We start from the raw sequence: 24,879 nt of genomic DNA, 5'->3' as shown, positions 1-24,879 counted from the left end.
AGATAAGAGGTGAGTCTGGACAGTATATATTGATTAAAGCCCTAATACATGGAGAGGAATATGGAATATTGAATCTTTGTCTCCCCCCGGCACACCCCTTTAAATTTGTAACGGAGGCATTCTCCAAGTTGATGGCTTTTGGAGTCCGCCATATAATTATAGGAGGAGATTTTAACTGTATTATGGACCCAGAGACAGATAGGATACCTAAGAGCACTACGGGTATATCTCTGAGATCTACACAATTGGTGGATCTGAATAAGAAGCTTGGGCTAGTGGATGTATGGAGGTGACTTCAAACCCAGGGTAGAGACGTTACTTTCTTCTCTAACCCACACAAGTGTCATACCAGAATTGATATGTTTTTTTCCCCCTCGACCCTTCTGAATTCCATACTGTCTTGTAAATAGGTAATATAGCTATTTCTGATCATGCTGCAGTATGTATGGAAGTCAAGATTAGGGATGATGGGATAGGCCCCCGACATTGGTGCATGTAATCCTTCAATAAGAAGGGATCCAAATTCATAAAGTATTTTTTGCAGGAATTCAAAACCTTCTGGGAAATTAACTCAGGTAGGGCCAGTAACCCATCGAAGATGTGGGAGACCACTAAGGCTTATGAGAGAGGCTTGATCATCTCATATTCTGCGACCTCATAAAGACAAAAGGAGAGCAAACAGCACCTGCTCGAGGCTCACTTGAAGGTAGCTGAGACAGCGTATGTTGACAGGCCTTCCATTACTAAGCTACAAAGGATCACAACCCTTAGGGCAGCCTTGAATACCGCACTTACTCAAACAGCAAACAGGGAAATATTATTCGCAAAGCAGAGATTACATGAATATGGCGATAAGCCTGGCAGATGCCTAGCGTACCTTGCTAGAAAGAAAAAGGCTCCTCAAGCCATTACGTCCATTAGATAAAGTGCTGGTACCCTGACTTGTGATTGTAAAAAGATCAATACAACCTTGAGAAAGTTCTATTTTGAACTGCATAAATCGCAGGACTGAGGATAGAACTGATAAGATGGAATCCTTTTTTAAAAATCTGACCCTTCCGGGCTTAACCTTGGAGCAGGTGTCGATCTTGAATGCCCCCCTGACAACCCAGGAAGTATTCAACACAGTTAGGCAACTTCAGAGTGGCAAAGCACCTGAACTAGATGGACTTCAGGTAGAGTTCTATAAAGAATTTATAGGGGAACTGGCCAGACCACTAATAAATATGTATAATTATTCACATAGTCAGGGCTACCTCCCGCCTTCATTGAGAGAAGCAAATATCTCTCTTATTCTTAAAAAGGGAAAGGCCACAGAAGATTGCTCATCATATAGACCCATATCCTTACTAAATGTGGATTTCAAAATTCTTTCTAAAATGTTAGCATCAAGATTGGAGAGGGTCTTACCATACATCATAAAAGAGGACCAGACGGGGTTTATAAAGGGCCGGTCAATTAATAATATCAGAAGAGTCTTAAATATGATACAAACCTACCAACAGGGAACAATACCGGGTTTAGCTGTCTCCTTGGACACAGAGAAGGCATTTGATCAGGGAGAATGGCTTATTCTTTTTTATACACTAGAAAGGTTCGGTGTCAGAGAGGTATTTAGTAAATGGGTTCCAGTGTTATATAATGACCCCAAAGCAGCGGTGATCACTAATGGTCTAAGTTCGGATAGCTTTAGTGTTGGCAGGGAATGTCATCAGGGATGTCCTCTTTCACCATTATTATTCATGCTAGTGATTGAACCACTGGTGGAAGCTATACGAACTGACCCTAACATAATGGCTCAGAGAGTTGGATCGGGCAGACATAAAATCACTCTATATGCGGATGATGTCCTCCTCTTCAGTGATCCTTTAATATCCGTGCCCTGCCTAATCCAAGTGATCAGCTTATTTGGTATGTTCTCAGGCTATAAAATCAATTTCATGAAATCTGAGGCCATGCCGTTGGGAGGTCTTGCCAGTGTATCTATTTTACCAGACAGATCTTGTTTTCCCTTTTGGTGGTCACTAGAAAGTTTTCTGTGCTTAGGTATTTTTATCACCCCAGTATTTGCACAGCTGTATAAAGCTAATTTTGTGCACTTATTAGAGAAAATAAGACAGGACCTTCAACGCTGGGGATATCTTCAAATATCCTGGTTTGACAGAGTAGCCCAAGTCAAGATGAATATTCTACCTTGTCTTTTATATCCTACGAGAACGCTCCTCCTGATACTACCGAGACAGGCATTGCGGAAGCTTTACGGCTGGCTCGGCTCTTTTATTTGGAATCCTAGACATCCCCTTATTAAATTAGAAAAGCTGCAGCTTCTACAAATAAGGGGAGGACTGGACTTTGCAGATTTTAGGAGGTATCAACTGAGCTCCTTATTGTCCTATGTAGCTGATTGGGTCTCTCGTGACCCACAATTAATCTGGCTAGATATTGAGACCTCCCAAGCAAAATGTCCCCTCATCAATCTTTCATTCATGGACAAGATGAGCGCAATTATGGACTATTGTAAAAACTCTATTGTATTAAATACAATTAAAGCCTGGACGATAATGCGACAAGATGATGGAAACCTGCAAAAAACCTCTCCTTATACTCCTGCAGTGGGAGCATCAGGATTTCAGCCAGGGGTGACAGATGCTACATTTAAAACTTGGAAGTCCAGAGGTTTCTTCGGCTTGGGAGACCTGTTTGATGGAGAGGTTATGATGTCCTTTGAGCAGCTGCACCAGAAGTTTGGATTGCCTAACGGCGACCTTTTTTGGTATTTCCAAATACGAGACTATATACAAAAGAAGACCACAATGATAATTAATCCTCACAAATTGGATAGGGAAAGGAGAGAGCTATGGCCGATGGGGCCCCCCTCGGTTAGTACTCATTATCACTCATTATGTAATAAAGTATCTAAGGACATGGAACGATTATTTAAAAGCTGGAATCAAGAATTAGGGTTGGAAGTCTCATCAGAAATGTGGGAGGACATTAGATTAGATTAGATTAGATTAGATTATTTACAGTGTGGAAACAGGCCCTTCGGCCCAACAAGTCCACACCGCCCCGCCGAAGCGCAACCCACCCATACCCCTACATTTACCCCTTACCTAACACTACGGGCAATTTAGCATGGCCAATTCACCTGACCTGCACATCTGTGGACTGTGGGAGGAAACCGGAGCACCCGGAGGAAACCCACGCAGACACGGGAGGAACATGCAAACTCCACACAGTCAGTCGCCTGAGGCGGGAATTGAACCCGGGTCTCTGGCGCTGTGAGGCAGCAATGCTAACCACTGTGCCACCATGCCGCCCACGGACATCTGGGAAAATGCCAGAAAGATCTCAGTTTGTAATAGAGCTCAGGCTATTCAATTAAAGATACTTCACAGGGCTCATATGGCAACTGAATTACTTGCAAAATTCAAGGCAGGAGCATCCCCAATGTGTCCTAAATGCAAAATAGAAGTTGGCACTCTCACGCATTGTCTATGGACATGTCATAAAATCTGCAAGTAGTGGGATAGAGTAGCAAATGCCTTGACAGGGATCTTGGTTACGGAGATTAGATCGGATCCAGTGTCCCTGCTTTTGTGCTCTTCAGATTTTCCCTTCCTGGATGTGCACGAGAGGAAATTATTTACCATTCTTTCCTTTTGTGCAAGGAAAAATATTTTAGTGAACTGGGTAGCTGAAGGCCCTCCAGGACTCTCAAACTGGCATAGGTTAATCATGGAATATATCCCCCTTGACTTCCTTAGAAATATGGTGCCCCCAAAAAAATGGAATTATTCTATAAAACATGGCAACCCTTTTTGAATTATATCGGCACAAATATTTCGGCCATACTGTCCAGGGCTTTTGTCTAGCTGTGGTAATGGTTCTGGCTGGTTCGTGGCCCCTGGGAGGAGGAATCCCATATAAATACGGGTTTTATTATGACTTGATGTAAATCTATTTTGAGCATGCATCTAGTTATTGAATTATTTAGTAGTTTATTGCTAGTAATGTATGTTATTCTATTTTATGTTTTGGTTGTTTGTAGGATAGATTAGTAGTTAGCTGGAAATGTGTTGCTGGAAAAGCGCAGGTCAGGCAGCATCCAGGGAACAGGAGAATCGACGTTTCGGGCATAAGCCCTTCTTCAGGAATGATTAGTAGTTAGTTGGGCTTTTCCTTTTTTTGGTTATTATTTATAGATTTTTTTAATTTATTTAATTTTATATTGATGTTTATATTTCTTTGTATTACTTTTGTAATTTTATTTAAAAAATCTTTAAAAATTCCTTTTTTCAATAAAAATAATATCTATAAAAAAAAAACAAGTGACATCAAATTTTAGTGGACAATTATTCGTACAAACATGAATCTTTAAATACTCTGAACTAATGTCGCACTCCATACAACTGATGAGACACTTGCAGAAGAATGGAGAAGTAAGGTTTAATTAGAGGAAGTCGGAACAAAATCACTTCAGATGCTGGAATTTGCACTGAAAACAACAAATGCTAGAGATCACAGGGGATCAGACAGCATCCATGGAGAGCAAGCTAACGTTTCGAGTCTAAATGACTCTTCATCTTAATTGGAGGTGCTCCCAAGACTAACTCAGTAGTAGGCTACAAGATGGTCAATGTTAAATACATCTTATTTACAGTGATAACTAAGCTTTATTTAACAGCTAGATAAACTAGCTAATATACAATAGGATATTTATATTTATCAAAAACTTGATATCTACCACATATTTGAAAATCTCAACACACATTGCGCAGAAGCACTGAACTTAAAGTACAATATGTAAATATGCATGTATCATTTGTGATAATCTTTCCCCTCTCACCTTAAACCTATGCCCTCTAGCTATGGACTCCTCACCCTAGGGAAAAGACCTTGTCTATTTAAACTATTTATGCTCATGATTTTGTGAACCTCTTAGGTTACCACACAGCGTCCGACATTCCAGGGAAATTGCCCCAGCCTATTCAGCCTTTCCCTAAAGCTCAAACCCTCCAACCCTGGCAACATCCTTGTAAATCGTTTCTGAACCTTTTCAAGTTTCACAACATCCTTCCTATATCTCAGCATTCCCTTGATGAGACATCCATTCTGTATAAGAAAAACAAAAGATTGTGGATGCTGGAGATCTGAAACAAAGCCACAAATTTCTGGACATCCCAGCAGGTCTAAAAGCATCTGAGGACACAAAGCAGAATTAAAGTTTTAAGCACCAGATGAGGAGTTACTGGACTCTAAATGTAACACTACTTTCTCCCTACGGATGCTGCCAGACCTGCTGAATTTCATCAGCAATTGCTGTTTTTGATCCAATGTTATATTGCCCTTTCCAGTCACATGAATGAATTTCAATTTCTATAGCTGCAAGAAATAGCCTTGAGCTTTTGTCTTCAAAATAATTAAAGGATTGTAGTCTTTTAAATACATCTTTTCAGAGTTGCTGAATAGGAGAATTGCAAACAGATGAAGTGCCAACGCAAGATTCGTTGCTCTTTTCTCGATTGTTGAATATTTCTCTTGACAATCAATTTATTCCAAAAACAAACAAGCTGTTCAATCATCATTTCTCGTCATGTAGCAAAACCAAACCCACACGGATGTCATTGGCACCTGCAGCCAGTTTGAATGTCTTCTCAACTTGACACTGTTAAAATCAATATGGTTGTCTGTACTGATTTCAAGCGGTCAAAGGCACACAGATGTTCTTGTGCCCAAGTAAATGTTTATCTCTCCAATAAATGTGTAACCGAGGCACGGCTATGCTAACTTTGGAACTAACTTCTGATGTAATCCACTTAATATTCACATATTTATAGGGTTCTGTCTTAGGCAGGAAAATCTAAAGTAGTCCCTTTTCTCAGTACTACTTAATTTTGCACTACAGTTTGGCTCTGGCAAAGTCACTTTTAACTAGATTTATGACCAAATTGGTTCTTTGTCGCTGATGAAACAGTTGTCAAGTAGTGCAAATGTTCAACCCAGGTTTGGCTGAACAAAACCAAGTCAATACAAATAAGAGATTTCCAGTCTTTTAACAACTGGAATGTTATTTTCCTTCCCATCAGCACAAAATGTCATTGATAAAGTCCATCCAGTTTTACAAAGCTGATATTCCTTTGATAAAAGCAAAATACTATGGATACATGAAATCTGAAATAGAAACAGAATGAAGAAACTGAACAGATCTGACAGTATCTCTAGAGAGAGAAAGAATGTTCCGTTTCAAGTTAAAGTACTTCTTCATTTCATATTCCATCAGCCAATGGAACTTGCCAATGTTCTGCCAATAAGCCAATTTAGGTGATATGTACAATGTATTAAATTCTTTCAGCCTTTGAGTCATGGATATGAGTCCTGTTTTGTTAGCACATTCACTTTGTGATCAATGCAGAATCTAAGCGTCACATCCAATTTGGCACCATGATAAGTGTGCTCTAGCTACTCTGACTCACATTATGCCTCATTGGGGTAGCTGAATGGAAATCAAGCATCCCATTTCTGAAGATATTACAAAAATTAAAGATTTTAAAAAGTATACAGAAGTTTCCAATGTATCAATTATTTAGACCCAGACTGATAGAAAGCACGGACCAAGCTTCTATATTTGACAAGAACGACGTTTCATAACAAATAAATAAGATTTTCACTATAAATAAACAATTAAATATTGACAAGTTAAAATACCAAATCCCTTATAAACTCCAGGTCTACACATTACAGACAGTCGAAAAAAATGCATGTTATTGGCGGTGGGAAAGACCAAAAAGACAGTTCAAATTGTCCCTGTCCACATGGTTGACTGACAAGATCCATTTGACTGGTCAGGCTGCTACTCTTGATCATCCGTATCCAGTTATTTTCACTCACTTCCACGGGTACCGGCACAGCTTATAACAGCTGACAAGGGAAAGATATACTCAGGCTTGAAGTGTTTTTTTTAAATGGAGGAAACAAGAAACTCATCTTTTGAAGATCCAATAGCTTGTCCCTGAATACATTCACACCCACAAGTTGCTCAGCTACTTGGAAGCCAATCATCATCTTTTGGCAAGCAGAACCTTTGTCATCGATAACTGCTCACTGATCCACAGATTTTGCATCAATGTTTACTGTGGAAAAGGACATGGAAGATATAGAATGTAGGGAAATAGATTGGGACATCTTGACAAATGTCCATACTGCAGGGAAGGAAGTACCTTCTATGTTCACATCCAAATCATTTATGTAAATGACAAAAAGGAGTGGACCAAGCACCGATCCTTGTGGCAGTCTACTGGTCACAGGCCTCCAATCTGAAAAACAACCCTCTGCCAACACCCTCTGTCTTCTACCTTTGAGCCAGTTCCATATCCAAATGGCTAGATCTCCCGGTATTCCATGAGATCTAACCTTGCTAACTAGTCTCCCATGGGGAACCTTGTCGAATGCCTTACTGAAGTCCATATAGATTACATCTACCGCTCTGCCCTCATCAATCCTCTTTGTTACTCCTTCAAAAAACCCAATCAAGTTTGTGAGACATGATTTCCCACGCACAAAGCCATGTTGACTATCCCTAATCAGTCCTTGCTTTTCCAAATATATGTACATCCTGTCCCTCAGGATTCCCTCCAACAACTTGCCCACCACCGACGTCAGGCTCACTGGTCTATAGTTCCCTGGCTTCTTCTTACCACCCTTCTTAAACAGTGGCATCACGGTAGCCAACCTCCAGTCTTCCGGCACCTCACCTGTGACTATCAATGATACAAATATCTCAGCAAGAGGCCCAGCAATCAGTTCTCTAGCTTCCCACAGAATTCTAGGGTACACCTGATCAGGTCCTGGGGATGTATCCACCTTTACCCGTTTCAAGACATCCAGTACTTCATCCTCTGTAATATGGGCATTTTGCAAGATGTCACCATCTATTTCCCTGCAGTCTATATCTTCCATATCCTTTTCCACAGTAAATACTGATGCAAAATATGCATTTAGTATCTCCACCATTTTCTGCAGCTCCACACAAAGGCCGCCTTGCTGATCTTTGAGGGGCTCTATTCTCTCCCTAGTGACCCTTTTGTCCTTAATATATTTGTAAAAACCCTTTGGATTCTCCTTAATTCTATTTGCCAAAGCTATCTCATGTCCCCTCTTTGCCCTCCTGATTTCCCTCTTAAGTATGCACCAATTGCCTTTATACTCTTCTAAGGATTCACTCGATCTGTGCTGACTATACCTGACATATGGTTCCTTCTGTTTCTTAACCAAACCCTCAATTTCTTTAGTCGTCCAGCATTCCCTATACCTACCAGCCTTTCCTTTCACCCTAACAGGAATATACTTTCTCTGGATTCTCGTTTAGATAAATGGGAGGTGCTATATTTTTGGGAAGGCAAATCAGTGCAGGACTTAAAGACTTCATGGTGAAGTCCTGAGGAATATTGCCAAACAAACAGATGGAAGCACAGATTTGGAAAGTTCAACTCAGACGTGTACAGCATCATGACAAAATCAATAACCTCATTCAAGTATCAGTTTGATTAAGCCCTTCAGTAGATTATCTCAACTACAAAAGACTTAAGTGTGGGCCTCTTATAATACAGTAGTGGTATCCCAACTCCTGGACTGAGACACCAGTGTTCAAGTCCCACATGCTTCAGAGGTGCGTAATTACATCTATGAAGTTTGATGAGAAAAATATATTTTAATAAATTAAATTAAAACATCAAAAGACTTAAGTACTAAATTAACTAAATTGCATACCCATTCCTTGATCGACAGCCCAATTCTTCACATATACCCGACTGAATCATTCAATCCTTATGAAAGTGCATTAGCGAAGTGGAGGAAATCTCTAATTAGAATTAATCAAAAAACCATAATACCAGGGGGCACAATAAAGTGGTCACCTTCATTCATAACAAAGTGGAATTTTAAAAAGCCCTCATTACACAGACCGTATGTAATCTGAGATTTTGTAGGTTCTATCCTATGTGCATGCACTTTACTTAGTGCAGTAAAGGTGAAGTTTTTGGGTGGAGGTTGAAGAGGGACAATTGTGATTATGTGTGTGTATACACAATCGCACCCCCCCGCCCCCTCAACCCCCTCCCAAACACTTCACCTTTACTGCACTAAGTTAGGCTAAAGTGCAGAATATTCATTTAACCTTCCCTCGAGTATGGCATCCTGACCAGTTACTTTCCCTTATATGACACATCCACAGCAATTCACAAATCATCAAGTTCCATAAAAAGTTTTATTCTATTGGCATATCCATTCCAGTAGTTTTAGTACTACTGTCAATAAAATAATTATTCAGCGCCCTTTTTAAAAATAATGTTTATTATCACTGCATTAGCTGGGAACTTAACATACTTGTATTATTTTTCAGGGTTGGGTGGAACAATGGAGAAAGTCTTCTGATTGAAAATCAGGTTTGTGGCTCATTAAATAATTCAAAGGGACAACATTTACTGCCCTGATGTTCTAGTACATGAGATAGCAACATAAATTTTTTACCATAACTTCTTTAGCCTCTCTCAGTTGGGATTTCTTGAGTACGGAAATAATGTATGATAATTAATTCAAGAGGAACAAACTGGGAATTCTATTGTGCAACTTATCAACAAAGCTTGCAGATTCAACAAGCTTTAGAGGTAGCAACAGCATTTAACAGGTTGACAAATGATAATTAATGCCATGAATGATGTCAAATAAATCTTTTTCATCCAACATTAAATTTTTCAAGATGTTTCATAAATTTTGGTTATCATTGCAGAACAAAAATAATACAAGTTGAAAAGAAAATAATTTTATAATTAAGCAAAATCAACCACAACAAATTACTGCTATTTCAAGAGTTCCAAAACATTCCTAAGACATTTTCCTCAAAGATTTTACTGAGCTGCCTTCACGATGTTCCCACTAGAATTAAATGCACCACAAAAATGCACAGAAACAATCAAATTTCATTAATTAATAATAAAAAAGTTAGGCTCGTGGTGATACGTACATTTTCCAAACTGCTAAATACTACTTCAGGAATGAGCACTACATGTTACAAATAGCCCTGAAGCAACGTAACCATACATGCTGATTTCCTTCACAAAAATAAGTCAAAGTCCAATAGACACAGGAGGATAAAGGATAGAGGATAAAGTCATTCTTTTATTTTAAAAAAAAACTTTGTTCTATCTTTCCCTTCACCATTGTCTGGTTCCAATGCATACAAATAATTTATCATCATGTTTCCCAACATTAAATGTATTTATTCAGCTTCATCTTATAAGTTAACTGTTTGATGTAGTGAACATACAAAATTATAACAGGTGGAAGAGAATCAGTATCAACTTGGATCAAAAACTGATTTAAGGAGAGAAAACAACAAATTGTGAAAGGTGGTTTATTTTTCAATTTGGAGAATTTTGGACCGCTGTTCCTCAAGAGTCAATGCTTGGATCACTGATTTTCTTGATTTTGTTTTTAGGTTCCTGGATATTGGAGTGCAGAACAACATTTAAATATTTGCCAACGACACCAATTTGGAGTGGCTAATAATGAGGATGATACAAACCAACTACAATGTGACACAGATAGGCTAGCAAAAGGGGCAAATACAAAGTAGCATGAGGTGACACATTTGCCAGAAGGGATTGGACACCAAATATTCTTCAAGGCACAGTTCTAATAACTGTCAGGGACATGGCAACCTAGGGTTTCAAGTGCACAGACCTTTGAGAATAGTGAGCAAAATCTATGAGATCTTGGCCTGCATAGAGGATTGAGTTAAGAAGAACAATACTTTAAGCTTAATGTTGCAGTTTATTAGTCAAAATTTCAATAAGAAAACCTTTAAGTACGCACAGACCTCAAGCTTTAGGAAAAAGATGTGGAGGCATTTTTATATAACTCAACTTAAATAGCAAGACAAATGAATTAAGTAATGCCACTCACTAGCAAGATTCCCATTTCATCTTGGATGGAAAAAAAATCAAACGTTTTGTTTCTCGATCACAATAATGAGTTATCCCAACTGACTCTTACCATTTTTCATGTAATTCAGGGTTGGGATCTTCTGCCCATTCAGTCAATAAAAGTGAGATACTAGTGCACTGTGGTTATTAGTTTGCTCATCAAGCTGGTGAGTTGTCATGCATTGTGTGCATACAAGGCTATGGCCCAAGTACTGGAAAATGGAATTCAAATTGATCAGTGCTTGATGACTGGCATTTAGTCCAGAATGGACTGAACAGCTTCATTCACACTGTAAAACCCTGACTCTCCCGCATCCAGTTCTGGGCACCACACTTTCAGAGAGATTTTAAAAATCCGAGCAGAGCCCCAGAACAAAATATTCTCTGTCCACTTTTTCTCGTTCCTCTCGTTCTCTGCTTTAGAAGGACTGTAATGCTGAATTTTTAACTTAAAATTTCTTTATTTTTCTAATGTAAACCTTGGCACCTTTATACACACTTCACTGTTCTCATGTGTCCCTGTACTTGAGTGCATGCGACAATAAAAACTTAACACTAATTCTAAAATCCTCGAGACGGGGCAGAGAAGATCTACAGAGCGAATCGCAAAATGTCCGCGTTCAGGTACAGCAACTAATAGGAAAGCTTTTGAATGCTGGCCTATATTACAAGAAAAAAGAAGAATAAAAGCAGGCACATTTTCCTTTAATACAGGGAACTGGTGAAATAAGAGTACTGTTGTCACACCTCACTGGGGTGGTGCATTGGGATTAATTGGACTTAATTTCCAGAGTTGTTACAAAAGTTAAAATGTTATAAAAAGTATGCAGAATTCCCCATTTTACCCATCTTTGACCAAGGTTGACAGAAAGCATGGACTAATTTTCTATACTAAAAATGAATGGAGGGTAAACAGCGAAGGCAGTTCAATGGTTTCTGTCAATGGGGTATGTTGATCAGAACGCTGCTGCTCACTCTTCCTTGTTTGCAGGGTGACTGGAATGCACTTATAAATGTCTCTGAGTTATAATTAATAAAGCACAGCTTACAGCTATTGGGAGTTGGAGGGAGGGGATAAATTGGGGCAGTTTTCAGGCTTGTGATGCTTTTAACTGCAGAACAAAAATAACCATTTCCCTTTAAGAGCTCCGATGGTTTCTGACCCAAAGAAACTGTTCAACTACTTGAGAGCCAATCATGTAGCTGTTGGTTGGCAAGAGACCTTGGCCATTAATAATAAGAGATCTTTGCCATTCCACTGACTGATCTAGCTACTTGTTGCCTGCCAAAGGTCCATTCATACAGAACTCACTAGTTACAGGTAATCTTGAACTAGGTTTTCCCCATTGCTTGAACCAATAGCTATTTAAATATAGTACAGTACTTACAATGAGTACGAATTACTACTTTTAAAAAGTGTAGCAATGTTTCAACAATCTTTGGTTTTTAAACAAGTCCTTTTCCCATTTCAATCCACAATCAGAAACACATAGGTTATTGTTTTCACACCATGTACATTGTCGGTCACCTTATTTAAAAAAGGATACGCTTCCATTGCAATCAGTTCAGAGAAGGTTCCCTAGAGTGATTCCAAGGATGATGGATTAGTCTTATGCTGGACATAAATATACTCATTGAAGTTTAATGAGATGATCTTTTTGAAACAATATTGTGAAATAATGCTTTCAATCATAGGAAACCTAAAATGAAGGGACAGAGTTTTAAATAACAACTCATTTTTAAGGGAGAGATGAGGGTTATACTTCTGAGAGTTGTCTGTAGTTGAAATTCTCTACCAGATAAAGCAGTGAAGGCTGGGTAATTAAAAATAGGCAAAGCTGAATTAAACAGATTTTTGATTGTATTCAATAATTCTTGACTTCCCTGTCAGATACAAAAGTGAATTCAAAGTCACTATTAAATCTGGAATGATCTTACTGAATGGTAAAGAGGCTCAGGGGGCTGGATGGCCTACTCTTGATCCTATGTCTTACATAAAATAACTTTTTTTAAAAAGAATATGGAGATTGTGAGGTGAGAGAAAAGGTCAACACCATTCAATTTTTACTAGGTATCTGTATAGTCACACGATAATACAATGGAGATGTTTACTGATCATGGAAATCTGTACCTATTAAGAGACGAGGAAATCCCGAGTGGAAGGAAATTTGGACCAAAAGTCCAACACATGTAGGACTTACTATATGCTCAAGTGACTCAAAACAACCCAAAATATGCACATTTGATTTATTCAACAGTATCTCCTTTTGTATCTCCCTCGATAGCTTGCTTCATAGATTTAATAGTTACTCACTAAAATATTTCTATTGATCAATGTCACCTTCAAGTTTATATTTACATTGCTCCTTTAACATAAGATATTTCACATAGGCTTAGATATTGGGTCAATTGATGAAAAGCTTGTTCAGAGGACCACCTTTTACGTTGTGTTTTAAAAGAGAAAATCAAGATAGAAAGGCAGAGGGGGAAATTCAGAGTTTGGGTCTGAGGCAACTGAAATAATAAAATGCACCAACTTAGGAAGGCTTGTCACTGAAAAGTAAATACGTAGCTTCCCCAAACTCAACCTGTTTCACAACCAAAGATTACAACTTTAAGCAATTATCGGCTATGACAAACATACAAGTGTTGCAGAGATACTAAGCGTCAGGTCAGAACATGTTCATAAATTATATTGTTGCATCATGTAAATTTAGACCAGCTTTGGCCAGAATCTCAGCTTCAAAAACATAGCACAATGAATGCAAATACTCAGTTTGCTAAAAAGTCCATGCATGCAATGGCTGCACTATGTTTACCAAAAATGTTTGATTTTCATTAATCTACTTATAATATAAAGGAAATCATGAATCTCAGCTGTTTTTACCAACACAAGCCTATTTCCCATATCTTTGGAACTACATGGCCAGACAGTCAGCTATTTGAACTGCTAGCCTATCCTCCAATCCCACATACTTGAATCACAGAATCCCTAAAGTGCGGAAGGAGGCCATTCGATCCATCATCTGTACTGACCCTCCAAAGAGCAACCCACCCGATCTGCGTAACCATGCATTTACCAAGGCCAATTTACCTAACCTGCATATCTTTGGACTGTGGAAGGAAACCTGAGCATTTGGCAGAAACCCATGTAGACACAGAAAGAACATGCAAACTTCACGACAGTCACCCAAGGCTGGAACTCAGATCTCTGGCACCTTGAAGCAGCAATGCTAACCACTCAACCATCATGCCGCTCCTTTGTTTCTCTAAAGGATGTTCACTGAATGATAATATAAATATAAGGGCTTCAACATTCCATTCATTTCAAAAACAATGTTTTCAAGTTCAAGTTTGCTTTTGTTAATAAAGGTGCATATCTGTCAAGTGTTACTGAATCATAATTACCAGTATTAAGTTTACAATTCAATTTCCTAAAAAATTAAGGCTAATGGCCTTGATTAATATAATTGGTAGAGCGAGATCAGCTTAACTCCAAAAGTCTACATTAGAGTGGTGCTGGAAAAGCACAGCAGGTCAGGCAGCATCCGAGGAGCAGGAAAATTTACATTTTGGGCAAAAGCCCTTCATCAGGAAAGACTGGTCACTATTACTGATAACTTTTTACTCTAGATTCTTTTTAAATTCCTTAGATGGCATTCAAACTGGTCCCTAGGCCCAGCCTCTGAACCAAGAGACCAGGACAAAAATCTTTTTGACTGTTCTGATCATCACAGATCACAATTGATCTGCATGATTAATTGCATTTATCCATCTTTGCCCCATCTCTCTTGATACCCTGTCTAAAAAATACTCAATTTAAATTTTCACGTGCATCAACCAGCATTCACATCCTTTTGTGCAGCAAGTTCCCAATTTCTGTCACCGCTTGTGTGAAAATGCCCTTCCTAATTTCACTCCAAAAGAACTGACTCTAATTTTAAGATTGTGAATTCCTCCATTCCATTACCAGAGCGAAGCACTCATCTATATCTACCTTATCAAATTCTTTAGTTTGAAAACTTAGATCGTCTTCAAGTAAATACAAGAGAATACAATCTCTCCTCATCCTACATGTCTCAGTAGGCTAGAGTTTTTGGGAACTTAGAACAAAGGTGAATATATGAATCAAGGATAAGATACAAATCAGCCATGACATAATTGAATGCAAAACATGTTTAAGTGCTAAGAGGTCTACTCTTGTTCTTAGTACATTTCGATTAATTTCCAAAATCAAATAGATCCATTACCAAAAAAGTGAATGTAAGTTACCTATGTAGGTTCAGACCAAAGCTCTGCAAATTTTATGCGTCACGTTACCACACTCAATGTCACATGCTACTGAGAATAATAACAGGAGGCCTGCTCAATTTGTGGCTAGAGAACTGATCTAGGAGGGAGGGCATAGACTTTGAGGAATTGTAACGGGTTCGAGAACAGGAAAGACCTATATAATGGAGTGCATCTTAATGGGCTGGGACTGATATCCTTGCAGGGGAATTTGTCAGTCCACATAGAGTGGGTTTAAAATACCTTGTTAAAGGAATGGCAACAGGAGGGCAATCAGATTGGAGGGAAGCAAAGTTGGTAACAGGAAGTCAAAAAGATGTTAAGGAGGCCAGAAGACTGGAGAAACAAAGCTGAGGACTGAGTGTACTTAGAAAGTGGAACGCTGTCAAAAAGGCAGGGCACTCTACCTGAATGCACACAAGGTAGGTGACTCAAAGACCCACACAGAAATCCATGGTTATGATCTAATTGAATCAGTTTGCATGGAACTAAGAAACAGCAAGGAGCAGACGACATTGTTTAGAGTTACTTATAGGCCATTAAATAATTGTGATAGTGTGGTATCAATCAGATGAAAAGTATACAACATGGACAATAGTTATCATGGGTGACTTCAATCTGCATATAGACTGGGTAAACCAAGTTAGTGATAAAACTGTGGAGAACGGGTTTCTGGAATTAATTAGGTATGGTAATGCAGAACAGTTATGTTGAAGAATCCACTAGACATTATGTTATTTGCCATTTTAGATCTCATATTATGTAATTATGTAATTAAAATGGGATAATTAATTAATAATCGTTTAAAAAGAACCTTCAGAGCACAGTGAGCATTATATGATAGAATTCCACACTATTTTTTTTTAAAAAGCGAGGTAGTTCATTCTCCAGCAAGGGTGTTAAACTTCAAAGAGAAATTCTGAAAGCATGAAACACAAATTGGCTGAGGTGAACTAAGAAAACACATTCAAAGGCATGACTCTATATAGGCAATGGGTAGCCTTTAAAGAACTATTTCATGACTTGGTGGAGCTCTTCATTCCTTCAAGATGCAAACACTCGAAAAGATCAGTAAACTGTAGCTAACAAAGGAAATTCAGGATTGCACAAGATTAAAAGAAAAGGCCTATAAGGTTGCTAGAAAGAACAATAACTACGAGGGTTAGATGGTTCATCAAATACAAAGGAGGACTAATAAACTGATAAGGACAGGCAGAACAGAATATGAAGGCAATCCAGCAAACACACAAAAATATACCATAGAAACTTCTACAGATAATCAAAAATGAAATGTCTGGCAAAAACTAATTTGGGAGAAAGTGAGGACTTGCTGGAGGTCAGAGTCAAGAGTGTGATGTTAGAAAAGCACAGCAGGTCAGGTAGCATCCGAGGAGCAGGAGAATCGACGTTTCGGGCATAAGCCCTTCATCAGGAATGAGGCCTGTGTGTCAGGGCGCTGAGATATAAATTGGGGGGGCTGATTGTTGGAGGATGTGCTGGGGAACGTGAGGCTACTTGCTGGAGGAAGAGCTGTAGAGAAAATGATGCATTGATTATCTTCAAAAATTCTATAAATTCTGGAATCATTCCTGCGAGTTGGAAAGTGGTAAATATTACCCCACTATTTAAGCCATAAGCAAAACAGGGAACTTGTTTGTGTTATATCAGTATTAGGGAAAATGATAGAATTTATTGTAAAGGATGAGATAAATAGGTACCAGGTTGACAATTATCTGATTGGACATTGCATGGATTTGTGAATGAGAAATCATGTTACAGTACACGAACTTTGAGGTTTTTGTTTGAAGTACTGACGAACAAAATTGATAAAGGACAGCCAATTGACATTGTCAAAAGCCTTCCAAAAATCCAAGTATACAAAGTCCCATACAGAAAGCAGGATAGAAAAATTACAGCACGTACTATAGAAGATAATGAACTGGCATGAATTAATGATAGCAAACAGACAAAAAAAGGAACAAATTGGTCATTTTCACAATGGCAACCTAAGACTGACAGATTGGTGCAATAATCAGTACTTCGGTCCCCACTGTTAACAATAGATGATTGAATTGGAACCAAATATAATATTTCTAAATTTGCAAATGACAAACTTATATTGTGAAGAAAGATTGTTGGACAGAGTGAATGAGCTAGAGATCGCTGATGGAACAGAATGTGGAAAAGTGTGATGTTATCCACTATTTCAAAGAAAAATAGAAATGCAGAGTATTTCTTAAATGGAAAAGGTTCAACAGTGTAGTCTCATAAAGGGACCTTGTTGCCCCTGTCAATAAGTCACTGGTAGCTAACATGCAGATACTGCAAGGCTATTTGGAAAGCTAACAAAATATTAGTGTGCAGTTTTAGTCTCCTTATCCTGCCTGAGGACTGTCAAAGCTTAGTCTTCGAGCATGCTTAGGAGATATAGATTGACATATTTCTGATATGATTCAGTTGGATACATGTTCATGGAGATTAGGTGGGCAAAAGGCATTGAAATGGTCAGCGATGATTGTATCAAATAGCAGGGCAGACCCATAAGACCGAATAACATATTCCTGTTGGCATATTTGAATTCCTTTACCCTTTTGCTTTATTCTTTTTTTTTTATTACTTATTGTAGTTTATGCACTAACTTTCGTAATTTAAGAGCAGACAATATTCAATGTTTTTAGGTAGATGTTACCAAAGATAACATTAGTATTTCAAAGTGTCGTGGATCATATCAATTGCTGTTCAGCACACTGCTCCTTTAAAAATTCACATGACATCAGCTTCATAACTTGTAGCTTTGTATTCCATTATTTTTGATAACAAGTCGCCATTAATTAGAATGTTTGTCAAATATTAGGTTGGAACCCTTTTTCAAAAATGTATTTTATTTACTTTTCTAACCAGACCCTAGTAATTCAACAATGCAGTCATGTGCAAACGGATAGCTGCCAGCCTTTCATACCATCAGAATCAAGTCTGATCCTGTCCTCACCTAGAATGCAATATACACACTTCAAATGATTAAACAGCAATACCCAGCAAGAATTCTGACTGATTATCCCCACTCTAATAAAGGAGCTCCTAAATCAAGTAGATCTCAAAACAGCATTGATCATGCAAATCAGCAAAGACCAAAGATTCAATCTCCTTCCTTGTTGTTAATATTTTGTACTAAATATCACAAAACATACAATATCCTATCAGACATTTCTCCAGGAATAGATACACAGATCAGTATTCGATAGATATCACAGACTCCACTGATTTGTGGAAACATTGTGGGGTTTATGCTCGACTCACTTATGTACTGCACAATACTGGCAAAAGGTACTTAAGGAAAATATACTACTTTTAAGCTGAGCAATAATTTCACAATGTTTTTAATTTATCATGCAAACTGTTTTGCAGCACAACCATCAGTATTTCAATATTCAGACAACTAAAAATTCTGGCTGTAGACATAACCCAAGTATGGTGGGAAGAAAAAGTCAGCATTTGAAAAGATGGTTTTTTTTTCATGGATGGCATAAAATCATGAGTCAGAGTAATAGGCACAAAAAGACACCCTTTGACCCAATGTGTCCATGCTGGTAATCAGACACTTATCAACTCTAATCCCATTTTCCAACACTTGGCCTGTGAGCTTGTATGCTATGCCACTTCAAGTGTTCATTGAAATAACCAAGTGTTGTAATGGTTCCTTCCTCTACCATTCTTTCAGACACAGAGTTCCAGACACCCACCACACTCGGGTTGACTTAAATATTCCTTAAATAGCCTCTAAAATCCTGTCCCTGACCCTTAAGCTTTTGGTTCAATTTACCATATACATGCAGTTACTTCAAATTTGTGAATCCAAGACTTGCAACAATGTTTAGTTATGTCAAGATGGGCGGCACAGTGGTTAGCACTGCTGCCTCACAGCGCCAGAGACCAGAGTTCAATTCCCGTCTCGGGCAACTGTCTGTGTGGAGTTTGCACGTTCTCCCAGTGTCTGCGTGGGTTTCCTCCAGGTGCTCTGGTTTCCTCCCACAGTCCAAAGATGTTCAGGTTAGGTGAACTGGCCATGCTAAATTGCCCGTAGTGTTAGGTGAAGGGGTAAACGTAGGGGAAATGGGTCTGGGTGGGTTGCTCTTCGGAGGGTCGGTGTGGACTTGTTGGGCCGAAGGGCCTGTTTCCACACTAAGTAATCTAATCTAATCTCCAGTTATAATTCACAGCGATTTTGACTCTTGGCAAAGTATGCAGCTCTCAATTCACCTGTAAGTAAAATCTGGACAATATCACAGGATAAGACGCTATAGCCAGTATATCTCCTCCTTTGACTCAGTATCCAATTCTTTTTAAGTCTCATCTCCGCAGCAACACAAGGTGCCGTGATATAAGTTGCTACATAAATATGAGTGACATACAGCATACGTTTAATGCTATATTAATCAAATCTCATTTTGTTGATAACACTTGAAGATTACCTCAGAGTACAATGGGACATTGATCAGATGTGCTCAGGAATGTCAGATGGAGTTTAATCTAAATAAATGTGAGGTAGTACATTTTGGTGGGGCAAATCAGAGCAGGATTTAGACAGTTAATGGGAAGGTCCCAGGGAGTGATGCAGTACAAAGAGACTTTTGAATGCAGGTTTATAGTTCCTTGAAAATGGAGTCGCAGGTAGATAGGGTAGTGAAGAAGGCGTTTGATATGCTTGCTTTTATTGGTCAGTGTACTAAATGTAGGTCATGCTGCAGCTGCACAGGACATTGGTTAGGCCACTTCTGGAATATTGTGTTCAATTCTGGTCTTCCTGCTATAGGAAAGATGTCATTAAACTTGAAAGGGTTCAGAAAAGATTTACAAGAATGTTGCCAGAGTTAGAGAGTTTGAACTATAGGGGGAAGCTGAATAGGCTGAGGCTGTTTTCCTGGAACATCAGAGACTGAAGGCTCAACCTTATAGAAGGAGTTTATAAAATCATGAGGGGACTGGATAGAGTGAATAGTCAAAGTCGTTTCCTTACAGTGGAGGGGTCCACAGCTAGAGGGCATAGGTTTAAGGTAAGAGGAGAGAGATTTAACAGGGACCTAAGAGGCAACTTTTCCACACAGACTGTGATGTGTCTATGGAATGAACTGTCAGAGGAAGTGGAGGAGGCTGGTACAGTTACAATACTTAAAAGGTATCTGAATGGGTTAATGAATAGAAAAGGTTTTGAGGGCTATGGGCCAAATACTGGCAAATGGGACTAAATTAATATCGGATATCTGGTCAACATGGATAAGTTGGACCAAAGGACCTGTTTCTATGCTGCACATCTCTATGGCTCAATGAAACCACAGATCCTCCAATCACTATTAGCAAAGTTCTGCTCAAAAGTCAAAGCAATACAAAGATGTCAACAATTGATCAACTTTTCCATGACAGTTCAGTCAGCACAAAATCTTACAAGGATGCTCTTTGTGGACCTCATTAGTTATTAAAAAATACAAAATTGTCAAGTTTTACAGTTGAATCTGCTCAAAGAATTGGCAACATGTCATTTCCAAAACTAAAGACAGGTAGATATGTATTGCATCATAACGTTCTTGATCTCAGGCTTCCCAAACTAATCAAATACTTTTGAAGCACAGTAACTTGATGAGATCTTTTGCTGTCCTAATGGACACATTAGTTGAGAAATGACACTCCTCTAATAAATAATTGTGCTACATCATCTGATTTAGACAAAATTATTCCATAATATGATCTTCCATTTACCTCAGACAGACAATCAGCTAACTGCGACTCAATGGACACTCTCATACAGTCTGACGTGGTAGCTTCAAATTCCACTTCAAAATCGTAACTACACAAGGTAGGTTGACAATGGTCGTACAGCTGTTAGATGACATTTTGGAGATGGAATGGTAACCTGAGCAACCCATATTTGTAGCCTCAGGTGGCTGTAAAAGTTTAGTTGGTCAAGTTATGAAGGTGTAAGAGTTACTGTACCTTTAAGAGAGATGAAAAGCTAGCAAGGACTTAGAGAGGCACAGAGCATCCAGAACAAAGTAACAAAGTAATGCTTGGTCAGAACAGCTGGCACTGAGACAATGAGACAAAAACAAATTTAAATATGGCCAATCAGTTTAAATTATGCCCCGAGATACCAAATTTCAATCACGTTTGAACTTTGACAATATTATAACCAATGAAACGATCCGATGTTTTGGGGTATAAGTATCAGACAGTTTGAACAGTTAATCAGAGCGGCAAAGAGAACTGTCAAGCACCAACTAGAGAGAGAGAGAGAGAGAGAGAGAGAGAGAGAGAGAGAGAGAGAGAGAGAGAGAGAGAGACTGCTTGCAGAAATATCTGCTCTCTTAAAGGAACCTTTATCTATCAATGACCTGTGAAAGAGAATCCCGAAGAAGGAGAAAAGAACACAGAACAAAATCTACAGAGGACACTTGGCAAGCTGACTTGTTTTGAAATGTGACTATATCTTTTGCAAATCGTAATCGGGATATTTATCACACCAGCATTGTAGAGGGGAAGGTAAAAGATAGGTTTAGAGAAAGGAGTTGTACATAGTTGCTAGTTAATTATTCGCTATTAACTTTAAAATATAAAGTTGTTAATTTTACTTTAAATAGTGATTTTTGGAATAGTTCTTTGCCTCTTGAAATTTAACAGATTACAGCACTGTATGAATCTTATCTGTGTGGCTGGTTTAAATTAGCAGAAGGGTTTACCCGGTGACCTAACAGTCACTATTTCACTGAAAGGCACTGGAGCGCAGTAGAGGGGCACCAGATCCCTGGGAGGGCAGGACTGTTTGATGACAGCACTTCCCAAAGTAGGGGGTTAGGACACCACAGGACTGTGCAGTTAAGTAGTAACGGTCATAGCCTCAAAGGATGTAATGGCAATTCCCCATGTCCTACTCTCTCAAATCATTCCCAACCTCAACATTCCCCACCCACAGATTACCCTGCTCACCCTGTGGTTGCAACGGTTTGAGCCTTGAAATTAGTTCACAACTGACTAAAGTTTGGAAAGCAGGGTCTTCTAAGATGACTGGGTCTGTAATCTCCAGCGTTTCAAAGGATAAGGAATGACCATATTGAAACAGATTGTATAAAGATCGTGCCCTTGACTAGAATGTCTAAATCCAGGGAACATAACCTGGTAGGTCATTTAAGGTCAAGATGAGGAGGAATTTCTTCACCCAAAGGATGGGTGATCTTTGGAACTGTCTACCCCATATGGCTGTGAAAGTTCAGTCATTGAGCATGTTGAGGATTGTAATCGATATGATTTCTGGAGATTACTGGCATCAAGTATTAGCAATAATGTGGGAAAATATCACTGACGTAGACAATCAGCCTTAATCGCATTGAGTGATATAGCAGACTTGATTTCTGCTCTTATGTCTCATGGTTAATAAACATCACTAGAATCAGTCATCTGGCCAGCTTTGATAGTTGTGGGAATATGCTGTGTGCAAATTTGCTGCTACATTTCCTTCAATATACAAGCAGCCCAAGAAAGGTATTTCATTGGCTACACGGCACTTTGGGGCAACCAGAAGATGGCTTGATGAATGAACGTAAACACTTTCAAGCAGTCAGATTTCTTTTGCTTTTGGATCCTTTTGCCCCTTTACTATTACCTACAAAGGCTCTCCTTCCGATAATTCCTCTGGCCTTAGTCCTGGATCTACGGTTCAGAGATCTCCAACACCTCAAAAAAAAAGCTATCCTCATTCTCCTCAATCTAATAACTTCCCCTACTTTCAGTTTCCCACCAAACTTCCCCAGCCCCCAAACACAGCTCCCCTCAACCATCGCACCAGTCGTGCCCACACAACCTCCCAGCTCCCCTCTATCTCCTACCCAAACTCACAGCTTCCTCCAGCTCCATTCCCCTTTCTTACTTCCATCTCCGCACCACCTTCCCTCCCCTCTACCCCAACTCACAGCTCTCCAACTCTTCCCCCATTCTCGCCCACATTCTCCACCACAAACCGCCTCCTGCCCCCCACACCACGATCCCACCAAAGGAAAGGTTCTCCTGCCCGGGGGGACTCTGCTCGTCCGGCCGTTTCTCGCCCTTACCCTTTGTAATAGGCTTTCATCCGGACCTGATGGTGATTCTCCGCCGTGTAGGACATCATACTGTCCCTATTTGTAGGCATCTCCCTATCGGAGCTCCGCAGAGTAGCCGCTCTCATATGGCTGTCCGGCCGTTCACCTCAAACCTTCCTCGCGCCGCTTCAGTCGCTCGCTCGAGCTCACCCGGCCCGACCAACAGACAACCGCTGCGTGCGCAGCGTCGACCACCACCAAATACATGAAAGGTCGGATGGGGGCGGAGAAATAACATACCCCAATATCATTGCAAAGCACTCTTCACAACCATCGCTTTGACAGCATTAATATTACACTTGAAAGAGAGTTGTACTTCAAATTTCATCTCAATGTTTATATTTATGTCATAATTATTTGAAGTTGTATGATTTGTTTATCGTCCTCCCCTACCTTTTCATTTTGGATTGGTCTCATTCCCCACCCTGAAAATTCTGCGTCATTCATCAAAAACGTAACGTAAACGCAAGAGCATCCACTGGAACTCTGGGATTTGTAGTCCGGTACATCTGCTGCGATTTGGTGCTCCATCTGGGTTATCAGATGTCTATTCGGTAAAAAGGTATAGAACCAAAACGATCCCTTGCTAGCACATTCACTTGTATTTTCTTCAGTTTTTGTTTGCAAGTGAGTTCAGTTCCTACTTTCAAAATGTATTTCTCCATATGTGTAAATCAATTATATTTTGTAATGTAGATTCACTTTGAAATTATTTGGGACTTTTTAGGACATTTTGGGAAGTAGAGATGTCTTATAAATCCACGTTTTTATTGAATTGTTCATAGAATCATAGAAGCACAGAAACAGACCCTTCGATCCAACTCATCCATGCTGACCAGATATCCTAAATTAGTGTCAAAGAGTATGGTGCTGGAAAAGCACAGTTGGTCAGGCAGCATCCAAGGAATAGGAGAATCGACATTTTGAGCATTAGCTCTTCATCAGGAACAAGGGGGTTGAGAGATAAATTGGAGCGGGTTGGAGCCATTTATCTCTCAGCCCCCTTCGGCCTCCCCCTCATTTCTGATGAAGAGCTTATGCTCGAAACATCAATTATCCTACTCCTCAGATGCTGCCTGACCGCCTGTGCTTTTCCAGTACCACACTCTTAGATTCTGATCTCCAGCATCTGAAGTGCTCACTTTCTCCCAGATAACCTAAATTAATCAAGACCCAGGATTGATCCCAGCCTCAGACAACTGTCTGTATGGAGTTTACACATTTTCCCCATGCCAGTGTGGGTATCCTCCGAGTGTTCTGGTTTCCTCCCACAGCCCAAAGATGTGCAGGTTAGGTGAATTGGCCAAGCTAAATTACCCATAGTGTTCAGGGATGTGTAGGTTGGATTGAAATGCAGTCAGGGGAAATGTAGAAGAATGGAACTCAATAAGATACTCTTTGGAGGGGCAGTGTGGACTTGTTGGGTCAAATGGCCTGTTTCCACACTATTGGAATTCTATGATTTGGCCCATATCCCTCCAAAA

The 24,879-nt window shown here is 39.4% G+C and overlaps 1 protein-coding gene across 1 annotated transcript in view; it reads right to left on the bottom strand.

Moving 5' to 3' along the window:
* The window catches only part of prkci (protein kinase C, iota), a 142,731-nt gene extending 119,150 nt beyond the window's left edge, over nt 1-23,581 (bottom strand). The window contains exon 1 of the mRNA XM_043702652.1: nt 23,366-23,581. Coding sequence (XP_043558587.1) covers nt 23,366-23,481 — 116 coding nt within the window. The 5' untranslated portion in view covers nt 23,482-23,581. The remainder of the gene's footprint in view (nt 1-23,365) is intronic.
* Nucleotides 23,582-24,879: the final 1,298 nt, after the last annotated feature.

The sequence above is a fragment of the Chiloscyllium plagiosum genome, chromosome 13 (assembly GCF_004010195.1).
Source record: "Chiloscyllium plagiosum isolate BGI_BamShark_2017 chromosome 13, ASM401019v2, whole genome shotgun sequence".
Taxonomy (NCBI): Eukaryota; Metazoa; Chordata; class Chondrichthyes; order Orectolobiformes; family Hemiscylliidae; genus Chiloscyllium; species Chiloscyllium plagiosum.
This window is presented reverse-complemented; position numbering and strand designations above follow the sequence as displayed.